This window comes from Plecotus auritus (assembly GCF_963455305.1).
Source record: "Plecotus auritus genome assembly, chromosome: 3".
NCBI lineage: Eukaryota > Metazoa > Chordata > Mammalia > Chiroptera > Vespertilionidae > Plecotus > Plecotus auritus.
In genome coordinates this window covers 130,176,229-130,190,518 of record NC_137772.1, presented here as the reverse complement: position 1 = coordinate 130,190,518, position 14,290 = coordinate 130,176,229, and the positions used below count along the sequence as shown (strand labels likewise).

At 39.9% G+C, this 14,290-nt stretch overlaps 1 protein-coding gene across 4 annotated transcripts in view; it reads left to right on the top strand.

The window, feature by feature from the left end:
* Positions 1–14,290, top strand: part of ERC1 (ELKS/RAB6-interacting/CAST family member 1) — a 512,141-nt gene that overhangs the window by 408,320 nt on the left and 89,531 nt on the right. For 2 of the 4 annotated variants that reach the window (XM_080660551.1, XM_080660550.1), the window contains 2 exons: positions 11,414–11,512; positions 12,928–12,994. In XM_080660551.1, the coding sequence (XP_080516677.1) occupies positions 11,414–11,512; positions 12,928–12,954 (126 nt within the window). In that variant the 3' untranslated portion in view covers positions 12,955–12,994. The remainder of the gene's footprint in view (positions 1–11,413; positions 11,513–12,927; positions 12,995–14,290) is intronic. The other 2 variants (XM_080660553.1, XM_080660552.1) reach the window with 1 other exon arrangement.

The following is a 14,290-nucleotide window of genomic DNA, read 5'->3' as shown; positions in this document are numbered from 1 at the left end:
TCAATCTTGTTTATCCTTCCAAAGAACCAGTTCTTGGTTTTGTTGATCTTTTGTATTGTTTTTTTTTTTTTTCTTTTTTTCCTCTCTATGTCGTTTATCTCTGCTCTGATCTTTATTATTTCCTTCCTTCTGCTTACTCTGGGCTTTTCTTGTTGCTCTCTTTCTAACTCTTTGAGCTGTAGGGTTAGATAATTTATTACCATTTTTTCTTGTTTTTTGAAATAGGCCTGTAGAGCTATGAACTTCCCTCTCAAGACTGCTTTCACTGTGTCCTGTAGATTTTAGATTGTTGTGTTTTCATTGTCAGTTGTTGCCATGATGCTTTTTATTTCTTCTTTGACCTCTTTGGTAACCCAGTCATTGTTTAGTAGCATGTTATTTAGCCTCCAGGTGTTTGATTTTTTTAATTTTTTTTATTGTAGTTGATTTCTAATTTTATGGCATTGTGATCTGAGAAGATGCTTTATATGATTTCTATCTTCTTGAATTTGAAGAGACTTTGCCTGTGTCCCAATATGTGGTCTATCTTTGAAAAAGACCAATGTGCACTTGAGAATAATATATATTCTGTGGCTTTGGGGTGAAATGTTCTGTAGATGTCAATTAATTCCATCTGATCTTGGGAGTCATTTAGGATTGATGTTTCTAGAGGATTTGTCCAGTGGTGTCAGTGGGGTATTAAAGTCCCCTACTATGACTGTATTGCTGTATATCGCTCCCTGGATATCCTCCAGAAGTTTTTTATGTATTTGGGTGCTCCTGTATTGGGTGCATATATGTTTACCAGAGGTAAACCTTCTTGTGGAATTGCTCCCTTTAGTATTATGAAGTGGCCTTCCTTATCGCTTGTCTGGCCTTCACTTGAGGTCTAATTTGTCAGATATAAGTATTGCTACCCCAGCTTTTTTTTTCATTTCCATTCGCCTGAAAAACCTTTTTCTATCCCTTTACCATCAGTCTGTGTGAGTCCTTTGTTCTGAGGTGGGTTTCCTGTAGACAGCAGATATATGGGTCATGTTTTCTTATCTACTCAGCTACCCTATATCTTAGATATGTCGCCAAAGTCACAGGTATCAAATTTCTATATATTTCTAGGACAGTATAATCTCCAGTGACATAAATTAAGAATTTTTAAAAATCAATCTATAATAGTAAAAGCATTATATGCTAATTAGACCAGGCATCCTTCCGGAGGACCTCCCAGATGAAGCTAGTGCTTTGAGGGACGCCGGGTCCCTGGTGCCTGCCAGCGGCCAGAGGGAAGCCGGTGCCAGCAGCTGGGGGAAGGAAGGCCTACTCTTGCACGAATTTCCTGCATTAGGCCTCTAGTTATACAGTAAATCAATGAGTTGGTAAAATTAATATTTATTGTTATCATTAATCTAAATGGAAAGGAGCTGCATGTGTGACAAAGAAGGAATTTTTCTTAACCTGAAAACAAAAAAGAAAGTCAAAGTACCCACCTGAACATACTTAGGAATTCCAGAACTATTGTTGGTTCTCTAGGAAGTAGAAGTTTACCACCAAAATAAAACTATGGTCAGACATTAGTTTTGGATAATTAGATGAACCCAGTTGTGGATTAACCATGGTCGGCTTGCTACAGAAACAGACTGAGATAGGCTCTCCTAACCTAGGTGTTTTCTAGAAGCTGCTGATATGAATTGAGGTTCCTCCTCAGACATACTCAGCCCTCCACTTCCTAAACCCATCCAGGAATGGGAAGGGGGTGAAAGAAGGCTTGATGGTGGAGGGGGGCCCAGGTGATAGGGAAGGAAGCAACTAGAACATACCTTTTGGCTCTTTCTGACCCAGTACAGTACAGCTTTAATAGCTAATCAGCTGTTTCTCAGGTATCTCCCTACTGGCAAAAAGAATATTTTCAGTTCCTGCTGTGCTTTTAACCATAGTAGTCTTTTTTCATTTAGTTTGAGATTTTCCTGGTTCTTACTATGATGAGTCTTTTTTTTTTTTTTTTTTTTTACTGAAACCTAAACATTTTGGGTATTGTACTATACAACTCTGGATCTTATTTAAACTTTCTGTTTTAGTTGGTTTTCTTTCCCACTCCAGCATGGGAAGAGGAAGATGCTGCTTCATTTTCCTCTTCTACCAATGGAGGTAGAGGTTCAGGTTCTCCACTTGGCCTCTGTTGACACCCAAGGAGTGGGGCTCCCTGTTACTCCTAGGCAGAGGTGTGAGTTTCTATTCCCACTAGATCTCCACTGATGTATCCCTGCCAGGGAGGGGCAGGAATACCTCTGCAAACGCCATGGGGTGGAAAGTTCGGGTGGCCTCCTTACTGCTGTGTAAAGGTGGAAGTCCTGACTCTCTGTGGCTTCTTCTGACAATTCCCAGGGGAGGACCCACCCCTCTATCCACCCTTGATCCACTGGCACTGTGAAGGGGAGGCTTTGTTACTGCCAACGGGGGGTGAAAGCCTTGTCTTCCTCCTTGGCTTCCTCTGATGCCCTTCCCTGGGGACAGGAAAAGTTGTGACAGTAGAAGTCTCAGCTCACCTTTGCTGCCATTGTGGTAGTGGGGCCAGTTTTTCTGGGGTCTTTGGAGTAGAATGATTATTACCTAAAATTTTGCTATCTTGCTAGACTGCCTTTTTCCTTTCCAGACTTCTTTGGCTAGAGGACACAGGCTTTTATGGCCTGTGACTGTTGCAGATATCTGATAACTGTTGTGGAGCGAACGCGAGTGAACGACCACTGGAGTCCAGACCAATTAAAATTTAGGGAGCCTTTATTAGCCGGCCGGCGACTGCTCTGCCTTTCTCCATGCAGGGACTCCAGAGAGCAGCCCCATTATTAGCCGGCTGGCGACTGCTCTGCCTTTCTCCATGCAGGGACTCCAGAGAGCAGCCCCATTATTAGCCGGCTGGCGACTGCTCTGCCTTTCTCCATGCAGGGACTCCAGAGAGCAGCCCCAACCCTTTTTGCAGGACCGCTTTTAAGCACATTTACCACATCTTGTTTTTGCAGAACAAGCAATTTAAGACAAAACAGTTTTTCTTAAGTAATGTCAGGGTCATATTATTGATGACCATGTTATTTACAGGGTCATCCTGTTCTTCAGAAAGCTGACAGTGTTCTATCTTGCAAGGCTATTTTGTGAGGTGCAGCTGGGATTCAAGGCTAAGTCGACTAGGAGGAAGCATGCTCAAAAATTTCTACTCTCTAACAATAACTTTGGATTTGTCAGCTTATACATGCTAAATATTACATGTAAACAATAATGTAATAGAAATAGAAGATAAAACTTCAAAATAAGGAAAAGGTTAAATAAAATTTTATTGAGTCATTCACCAGAAGTCAGGAAAAAAATGGTGATTGGAAAAAAATGCATGTAAGTTACAAAAAATAATGTTAGAAATAAGGCTAAATGTTATTTGGAAACAGACTCAGTAGGACTCTGTGGCTTGACTGGATATAGATATTAGTGGAAAAGTAGAAGTCAAGAATGATTCTGAGATTTTTAGATTGAGCAACTCAGAGAATAATGACTACATTCATGGAGATAAGAACTGCCAGGTGGACACTAACTGTAACCTCAACCTTGTCCCTAACCTCAATTCTAACCCTAAACCTCATGGTAATCTCAACCCCTACCCTAATCTTAAAACTAACGTCAACCCTAAACCTAATCCTATACCTAATTTCTCCATCACCTTAACCCTAAATTTAACAATAACCTTAACCATAACCTCAACCCTAACACTAACCTTCACCCTAACACTACACCTAACCACAACCTTAGCCCTAACCAAAACCGTATACCCAACTTCAAACCTAACTATAAACCTATACCTACCTGAGCCCTGACCCTGACCCTAACCCGATCCTTAATCCTATCCTTATACAAACAAAGTACCCGAATAGGTGCAGAGTTATACCTGGAATGGTAAGAAGACCTGGGGAAGTAAAGAGGGGCTCACAGTGCTCCCTGCATGGTGATGTTTTTGATATATGCCGCTCACTGTATCTCTTCATTATGAATATGTGACACTGATAAAAAGAAACCAGTAAAGAAAATAATAGAACAATTTAGAAGAACACCTTCTTATTCCTAAGGAGCCTCCCAAACTACCTCTGTCATATTCTTATTTGCACAAGTATAATAATTTTAATAGTGATTTAATCTGGTGTTGCTTTAGGTCTCCATTGAAGGATTAAGAAACCTTTTATAGCTGGTAAACCGAGCCTGTAACTACAACTCTTAGATGTTTTGTCGATGATGAGAAGTTAATATACACTTGTGTCATTATTTATTTAGCCTCAGAAATACTAAAGTATACATACTATATTTGAATATATTTGACCTTTCCATATTAAATAACATAAGTTTTCTAACAGCTATATACATTTTATGCCATCACTAGAGGCCCGGTGCATGAAATTCGTGCACGTGGGGGGGGGTGTCCCTCAGCCCAGCCTGTACCCTCTCCAATCTGGGACGCCTCGAGGGATGTTCGACTGCCTGTTTTGGCCCGATCCCACCAGGCAGTCAGACATCCCTCTCACAATCCAGGACTGCTGGCTCCCAACCGCTCGCCTGCCTGCCTGCCTGCCTGATTGCCCCTAACAGCTTCTGCCTGCCAGCCTGATCACCCCCTAACCACTCCCCGGCCAGCCCGATAGACACCTAACTGCTCCCCTGCCGGCCTGATTGCCCCTAACTGCCCTCCCCTGCCGGCCTGGTCACCTCTAACTGCCCTCCCCTGCTGACCTGGTCGCCCCTAACTGTCCTCCCCTGCCGGCCTGGTCCCCCCAACTGCCCCCCCCTGCAGGCCTGGTTGCCCCTAACTGCCCTCCCCTGATGGCCTGATTGCCTCTAACTGCCCTTCCCTGCAGGCCTGGTCCCCCCCAACTGCCCTCCCCGGCCCCTGGTCCCCCCCAACTGCCCTCCCCGGCCCCTGGTCCCCCCCAACTGCCCTCCCCTGCCAGCCTGGTTCCCCACAACTGCCTTCCCCTCCAGGCTGGTCCCCCACAACTGCCTTCCCCTCCAGGCTGGTCCCCCCCCCCACTACCATCCCCTGCCAGCCCGGTCACCCCCAACTGCCCTCCCCTGCCAGCCCGGTCACCCCCAACTGCCCTCCCCTGCAGGCCTGATCGCCCACAAGTGCCCTACCCTGTTGGCCATCTTGTGGTGGCCATCTTTGACCACATGGGGGCGGCCATCTTGTGTGTTGGAGTGACAGTCAATTTGTATATTACTTTTTATTAGATATTATTGTTCATTGTTTTTTATTTCAATTAAGTACAAGTCCACTAGATATATGGATATTCTTTTCATTCACACCCCTCTACCTTTCTGTGGAACCAGGTGTGTCTTAGGTACCTGGACTTTATAACATCTCCAAACAAATTTAGGCTTCTCATATTAGGGAAAAGCTATTATTTAGAGAAAGAGTGATATATAACATAATTTTACTTAGTTTTGACTATTTGTCAGTACAAGATTACTCTTATAGCATCATTTGTTAACAGTAAAATATTAGAAATAACCTAAATGTGCACTAGCAAAGAGAATGAGGCAGCCATTTATTTACTTATATGGAAGACTGTTCAAGATGTAGTTAGGTGAAAAAATAGTGACTAGAATATGCTAATATTTGTTGTGTGTACACTTATAGAACCATGCAATGTCAGGAAATCTTTGGAAATAAATGCAAGAAAGTGGTAACAGTGGTAAGCCCCTTGTAGTGGAACTGTCAAGATTAGGAGGTTGACTTACTTTTACTGCCTAGACTCTTATACTATGTAAATATACAAAATATTCAAAATAATAATAATTAAGTTTTTAAAAATAACATGGCAATTATGGGGAGAATTGGTCAGCTTTTGGGTTGCTGCAGCTGAGATGGTTTCATTTTGCTTGGTGCATAATAGAAAGTGTTTGCAGAATAATAAGTTTCATGATTTCATCAGTAAACTAAAAATACTAATCAGGACCAAAATTTAACTACCAAACTGATTTATTTAAAATCAAAACGAAATCAGTAGAAGACACATTTTTCTATTGTAGACCTAACACTCCAGTTGAGGTAATAAAATGGGATGAAAAGGTAATCTGCTTGTGACAGCTGTTGAGCTAAATTTAGCACAGTTATTTTTTTCTAATCTTGTTGCTGTCCCATTCCTAGTGCACTGCTTCTCATGAGCTCTTCCCAAGGCGTCCATTGTTTAACCAATGGAAAAGGAACTTTCTAAGCTAGATAGGCAATCTTCAGTCAAGTATGTATAAAATGACAAACATGTGAAACAACTCAAAAAGTTAATGTTTTTTTAATGTGTATATATTGTTAGGTGAAAATATAAAGAACTAAATGCCCAATAACATGGGACTCAAACATTCATTCTATTGAATACTCTGCAGCTAGTTAAAATTAGATTTTAAAATAATACTTAATGACATAAAAAATGTTTATAATGATGGTGATAGCTAAAATGTATTGGGTGTTGATATTTTGCCAGACTGCTTTCTAAGTGCTTGTGTTAGGTCAATTGACTAATTCCCACAACAGTCTTATGGGGAGAAAGTGTTGTTATTCTCATTTTAAAGATGAGAAAACTTAAGTTCAAAGCATTTAAGTAGTTTGCTCAAGCTTAGATAGCTTGTTGAGATTTTGTTAAATTTATAACTAATACAATATGGCTCATATAACTGAAATTAATAGGGATTATGCTTTTTTTTCATTTTGTATGTCAAATACCAATGTAACAAATTAAAGCTTAATTAAAATTCACTAGAATAAATTTATTCCAAGGTTTAACAAATGTGTGTGGATATAATTTTAACATTTTCTTAGATATTATTATAATTGGAAGTAATTCAGATTATTAAGGTTAACATGTATTTATGGTGTGTTTTTCAAAAGATCTCAGAGTATTTCTAAGTATAATTATTTCTAAAACTTACTTAGGTAGGTTAATAGCACTATCACAAACTGAAAAGCAAAGATTAGTGAACAACTAGATAACTGATCAGAATCCAAACCTTTCAATACTAACATGTACTGTTTCTCAGCTTAACTAAGTATTTTTCTGTGAAATACAGTTTCTGTAACACCTTGGTTGGGCATTGGCATCTTAGTCTTAGAAGAAAAGATTAACAGATAAAACAGTGAACTCCTTTTTCTCTGGTAGGTTATGTGCACCTATATACACAGATATGCATTTACAACTAAAGAAGTTTATCTCAGCAAGTTATTTCTTTCTCTCTTTTTTTTTCTTCCTTCAGACAATCATATTTTATATCATTTGACCAAGGGGCGTTCCACTGTCTGCATATGCACATGGCATGGTTCAAGAAGGAAAATATTTGGATATAAAGTACCTTTTGTGTCAGTAAAACATGAAGGAATTACTCCTTTTGCTTGTTTTGTTGGCCTTATCTTAAGAAGAGAGTGGTACAAGAGCTCCTTCAGAGCAGAGTCGTTTACACAATCTGTATAATACCTAATGCTCTGTGAGCCATCAGATATTTAGTGCTCAACCCTCATGACTATGCAGAGAACAGGCTTCACACCAAATTTCTGAATACTAGACCTAGGAACACTAAACTTTGATAATCTTCATGTATTTTAGAAATGGAGAACTTCTTATGATTATTTCTTCATACACTTACACGGATCAGATGAGTGATCTTTGATCTTATCTGTCTAATGTGATCAGTTCCTTTGGGAGGCTTTCATACTCATTCCTACGAAATACTTGAAATACATTCTGCCTTGAAGGTGGATTTGTGTGTGCTTTATTAGTTCTTTTAAGTTTTTTAACTTACACTAGAAATCAGATATTAAAGATTAGGTGCATAATGTTCTAAGAAAATAACTAGGCAAGTATACTTTTGCTGCACATGCTTATTAAAGTCAACATGGAAAAGTTTCCCTGACTAAATGAATGATGTGCAGATGTTTTGCTCACTTTCTGGTTACACTGCTTTGCCCTGTCCTCTCTCTCCTTCCTCCTTTTCCAAGGTGCTTTGCATAAGACTTTCCATTTGTCATCACAATATCACATGACATAAGAAAATTATCCTGCATATTTTCAGTGTCACTATAAGTTATCTCGAGAGTATAAGTTTGATATCACAGATAATTCTTGATATATATTTTCTTTGCTTTCATTTTATAATGAAGGGAGGAACTGGCTTAGAAATGTGTATATATTGTTAGGTGAAAATATGAAGAACTAAATGCCCAATAACATGGGACTCAAACATTCATTCTATTGAATACTCTGCAGCTAGTTAAAATTAGATTTTAAAATAATACTTAATGACATAAAAAATGTTTATAATGATGGTGATAGCTAAAATGTATTGGGTGTTGATATTTTGCCAGACTGCTTTCTAAGTGCTTGTGTTAGGTCAATTGACTAATCCCCACAACAGTCTTATGGGGAGAAAGTATTGTTACTCTCATTTTAAAGATGAGAAAACTTAAGTTCAAAGCATTTAAGTAGTTTGCTCAGGCTTAGATAGCTGGTAAGAGACAGAACTCGAATTCAGACCCAGGCATCATTACATGGAAAAATACCAAAGAAAAATCTCTATATGGAACTAGACAAAAATTTTTTAATTCGCCTAGTAAAGAAACTGTCCAATCAAATTTAAAGCAGAATTAGTGGAGGGGAAGGACACCATGTCCTAACAGATATCAAAATATACTGTAAGATATCTTAATTTTTAAAAATGCCGTATTGTAGCAGAAATAGAATAAATCAGAACAGCATGCCACTTTTTATGTTCATAGGAAGAGTCTGAATGAATACACCTCAATATTAAAAGTGATTATCACTGATTAAAGGGATACACGTGATTTATTTTTCATATTATCTACAGTGAAATATTTAAATCGTATGTATTAGCAAGTTTATTTCTAGTGCCTTTAAAACTTCAACTTATAACAATATTTTATTAGTGCAATATATATTACTGTTTGATTTTATGTGTAGTGTACCTTGTATTTCTGAGTTGCTTGCTCTGCAAAGTGAATTTTCTAAAATGTTACATATACATAACATTTCTATATATATAAACACTATATATATAAAATGTTAATTATGTATAATGTTAATTATACATAAATTCATGTATTCAGGGCTTAAAGTAACCAATCACATAGAATTGCTTCCTTTATGGTAAACATTGAAAAGAAACAGCAATGGTAATAATTCTCTTCTAGTCTAGGGTTAAAGAAGGGAATTTCAAAATCTTTAACTTATTTTAAAGCCTGAATTATTGATGGTTTAAAGAAAAGATATTGAATGTTATATGTGTAGCTTCTGTCTGATCACCTTACTGAACTTTATTGTAAGTTGTAATAGGTGAGAAAGGTTTTTCAATTCATTGTCTAGGATTTTCTAGGTACATAATCATTTCATTACAGATAATGATAACTTTTCCTAATATGTATGGTCTGTATGTTATATAACACTAGAGGCCCGGTGCACGAAATTCGTGTACTTGTAGGGGTCTCTCAGCCCAGCCTGTGCCCTCTCACAGTCCGGGAGCCCTCGGGGGATGTTCGACTGCTGGCTTAGGAGTGGGCCTAAGCCGGCAGTCAGACATCCTTAGCGCTGCTGCAGAGGCAGGAGAGGCTCCCAGCACCGCTGCCGCGCTCGCCAGCTGTGAGCCCAGCTCAGAGATTCTGGCTGAGTCTCACTCACCCTGTGGGAGCACATTGACCACCAGGGGGCAGCTCCTGCATTGAGCATTTGCCCCCTGGTGGTCAGTGTGTGTCATAGCTACCAGCCGGTCATCTGGTCATAGCGGTCACTTAGGCTTTTATACACTGAGTGGCCAGATTATTATGATCTCTGAACACATAATAATCTGGCCACTCAGTGTATATCCTATATAATAAAAGGCTAATATGCAAATTGTCCCCTCAACCAGGAGTTTGACCAGCAGGCAGGCCGGCCAACCGCCCATGTCCCCTCCCCCTGGCCAGGCTGGCTGGACCCCACCCATGCACGAATTCATGTACTGGGCCTCTCCTCTAATATATATATATTCAGAGATCATAATAATCTGGCCACTCAGTGTATATATAGATAGACTAGAGGCCCGTTGCAGGAAGATTCCTGCAATAGGGCTTCCTGCGGAGGTCTGCTTCCCTCCCTTCTCCACCGCCCTGCTTGCTTGCTTCTCCGCAGCTTCGCTCCCTTCTGCAGCGCTTAGCTTCCTTCTACGCTGTCTTCAGTCTTCGCTCTGTGCCTGGATATGCAAATCAACCGCCATCTTGGTTGGGTTAATTTGCATACTCGCTCCTGATTGGCTGGTGGGTGTGGCTTGTGGGTGTGGCTTGTGGGCATAGCGGAGGTACGATCAATTTGCATGTTTCTCTTTTATTAGATAGGATGGAAAGATGGGTCTGTATATCATGAAGTGAAAAATAGAATTACAGAGTCCTATCCTATCTATAGGATAATATAGGCTTTATTTTAAGAAACAAGCATTGCTTAAAGTTCTTAATTTGAGGAGATTACCTCCCCCACCCCCCAAAAAAAAGAAAAGAAAAAATCCTGTACCAATTTAGGACCTTGTCTTAGTTTGCTCAGGTTGCCATAATAAAATACCATAGAGTTGGTGGCTTACACACAGGATTTATTTTCTCACAATTCTGGAGGCGTGGAAGTCCAAGATCAAGGTGCCCGCTGATTTAGTTTCTGATGAGAGCTCTCTTCCTGGCTGAAAAAGCCACATTCTTACTGTGTCCTCACGTGGCAGAGAGAAAAAGGCAGTGTGGGGGGAAGGGGTATCTCTCATCTTACAGGGCCACAATCCTGTCCTCACTCCTGTGACCTCACTTAATCTTAAATACCTCCTAAAGACTCTGTCTTCATATACAGTCACATTAGGGGATAGGGCTCCAATGTGAATTTAGTGGGGGGGATACAATGCAGTCCATAGCTGTGCCTAAACCTCCCCCATCTATATCTATAAAAAGCCAGCGACCATAACGCCGGAACAACCAGTCGCTATGATGCCCACTGTGGCCAGCAAACCCGCTCAATCGGGGGGTGGGGCCACCTGGCCAACCTCCTGAGGCCCTTCCCCCAACCGGCCCCACCTGTGATCGGCCTCTCTCACCCCAATCGAGGGCTCTTCTGCCCAGCCAACCCCGCCCCTGATCAGCCTGCCCCACCCGATCAGCCCACAGCCCCTCCCCCTGGCTGGCACCGCCCCTGATCCACCCTGATTGGGGCCAGACTGGCCAGACCACCCCACCTGTGCACGAATTCATGCACTGGGCCTCTAGTATCCTCAGAAATCCTGTTTATTTTATTTCATACAGGATTAGTTTTATCCTTTCTTATGACATTCTTAAGGCCTTTGTTACTTTACAGTGTCATAGAATTTTTATTTAAATGTAACCTTATGAATCATTTCTTCTTAGACACAAAATCGAATGAAGCTAATGGCCGACAACTATGAGGACGACTACTTCAAATCCTCTCATTCCAATCAAACTAATCATAAACCCTCCCCAGACCAGGTAAGTCTGCTCTTGAATGTTTTATAAAAAAAATTGATATGCTTCTATTTTTATGTATTTTGTACTGTTGTGCTACAGATTCTAGGATATAAGTTAGAAAAATAAAAATAATCAGTTGTTGAAAATTCCATCATTTTTTTAAAAACACAGATTCAATTTCTGTACAGGAAGATAATGGATGATTCTGAATATATTAAAAGGAGGTAGTAAAAAAATTTGAACACAATAAAGAATCCTTGAATAGGGTTGAGAAAAAAAACTTAATCGTCTCAAAGGCACATACTAATTTGTAACTGTCCTGCTTGTCTTACTAAAGAAATAATGCCTTATTAGAAAAATAAGAGTCTTGTGAGCTCAAAGAGGCACAACTCAGTGCAAAGGTAGCTATTCTTTAACTGCAAATTTTAAAGTCTCTGCTCATCATCTATTAAATATGGAGATTTAAACAGTTTCTTTACTCCATCACCTTGGTGGATCCCTCCAGTATATGTCATTTTCAAAGGATATTGTTGCCTTCCACTTCTCATCAATGCAAAAGAGGCATTAATGTGTCTGAAGGGAACCATATTCAACTCTATATAATAGTTTTTTGAAAAAATGGAACTCTCCCAAGATCTTGAAAATGATGGATGGGGGAGAGTGGTGAACAGATTACCTCATGTCCCATTTCCAAAAATCAGATTTCAACATCTCCATCACAATCTTAAAATAATAGCTGAGGGGGGAGTAAAATAATAGTTAAATAATTATATCCATATGATCAAAAAGTCAAATGAAACTTCCCTACTAAACATCTCTACTAAACAACGGCCATGGTGTTATCTTAGGAGAAGAAGAAGAAATATTGCAGATGAAAGCAGCAATAATATCCAAATTGCATTTTTTTCTAAGATTCAGAAGGTAGATGACATTTACTAAACGAGTTGAGTCGAGCCTTATATTTTAGGCAAGCCTATCTTTAATGTAGGCAAAATGGAGAGTTGTCTGCCTGAGGTCAGCAATCTTGTTTTGCCAAGAAGTCATTATGCTTTCTCCACCTGCTCCTGGACACCTGGGATTAAATGTGTGCCAGTGTATACAAGATGAGTAGTAGATCCTTTCCTTGAAACAGGTTTTGATAATAAATACAAAAGTAATTGGATGCCTGGGAGTAGTGGGAGGCAAACAAAAATGGAGAAAGGTTGAAGAAAAGGCAAATAATAAAGAAAAGTCTCCAACTTGATAATCTTGCCCAGTCAACATCTAGGAAAAGTAGGAAGCATAGAAGTGTAACAACAAACCAAAAAGAGTCAAGAAATTAGAGTCCATTTTCTTCTACTACTTATGCTTATGTCTTTGTTTTAAATACTAACCAACTCTTTTTCATTCCCATGCTGCTCTGGGGCATTGTTCCTTCGTCATCTCTCTCCCCATAGGATGAGGAGGAGGGTATATGGGCATAGCCAATCAGATGATCTTAGTTCAGCCATTTTGTTCAGAACGGTGAGAAACGGCTTTCCTTAACTATAGAAATGGTTTTTGTTTGTTTGTTTGTTTGTTTGCTTTCATTGTTTTTTGCACAATCATTCTCACATCATGTTTCTCTGTAATTCATAAAATCGTTTGGTGTGCCTTCTGGTTTCTCATTTCACGATTCCTGTATGTCTTGCTATGCTTCTGGCATAATGGGGTTTGGGTTTTGTGGATTTTCTTTTCTTGTGTGTTAATAGTCACTTTTATAATTTTTAAATACATTTTGGGAAAACTTCCAGGGCATATAACTAAATTTCTCATGTTGTGATTTTATTAGTCAAGTATTCTATCTAGAGTGATTTCACAGTGTCCTGGTAAGGTTTATAGAGACTTACATCAAATTGGAAATAGAAAATTGACCAAGTACTCTGCCAGTAGATTGGGGATATACATTTTTGTGATAATTAAATATAAATATATACTCTTTTTTTTTTTTAAGCAATCTGTACTGTGAACCACAACCTTTTGTTTCTATTTATAGAAGAACTAGAGGCCCAGTGCACGGATTCTTGCACCAGTGGCGTCCCTCAGCCTGGCCTGCGCCCTCTCGAAATCTGGGACCCCTCAGGGGATGTTGGACTGCTGGTTTCAGCCCGCTCCCCTCAGGCCAGGCAGAGGGACCCAACTGGTTTTGGCCCAATACCTGCAGGCCAGGCCAAGGGACCCCACCAGTGCACGAATCTGTGCACCAGGCCTCTAGTATGCATAAAAGATCTTTGGTTAATCTCTTCCCACCCTCCTCCCATCCCCCTTCCCTCTGAGATTCATCATTCTGTTCCATGTTTCCATGCCTGTGCGTTGAGCGACTTCCCCCTGGTGGTCAGTGCATGTCTTGGCTACTGGTCGAATGGTCGAACTGTTGCTTAGGCTTTTATATATATAGATACTCTGAATTCTCAGAGTCAGTAATTCTTATAGAGTGCCTACCAACGATATCCCCTAGCATTTTTACATCACTCTCAAACTGTCCTTAAAAATAAGGAGAAGTAAAGAAAGTCTTTTTAACAAGTTAGTCTAAAGAATTATTTTCCTGTCTGTTACGGATTGCTGCTGGGTCAAACAGTTGCCAGGACACTGTCTAGATTCTCCTTTCTGAGCCATTTGGCTGGAAAACATAGTCCAGCTGTAGCAGTATCTCCCTTTGATCTGATGCCCTGGAGGTTTGACTAAGGAAATCCTTTTCTTAGGAAAAATAATAATTATGATTAATAAGTTCACACATATTGGTGGTCTTGCACTCCCTGTATTCACTGCCCATGCTTATTA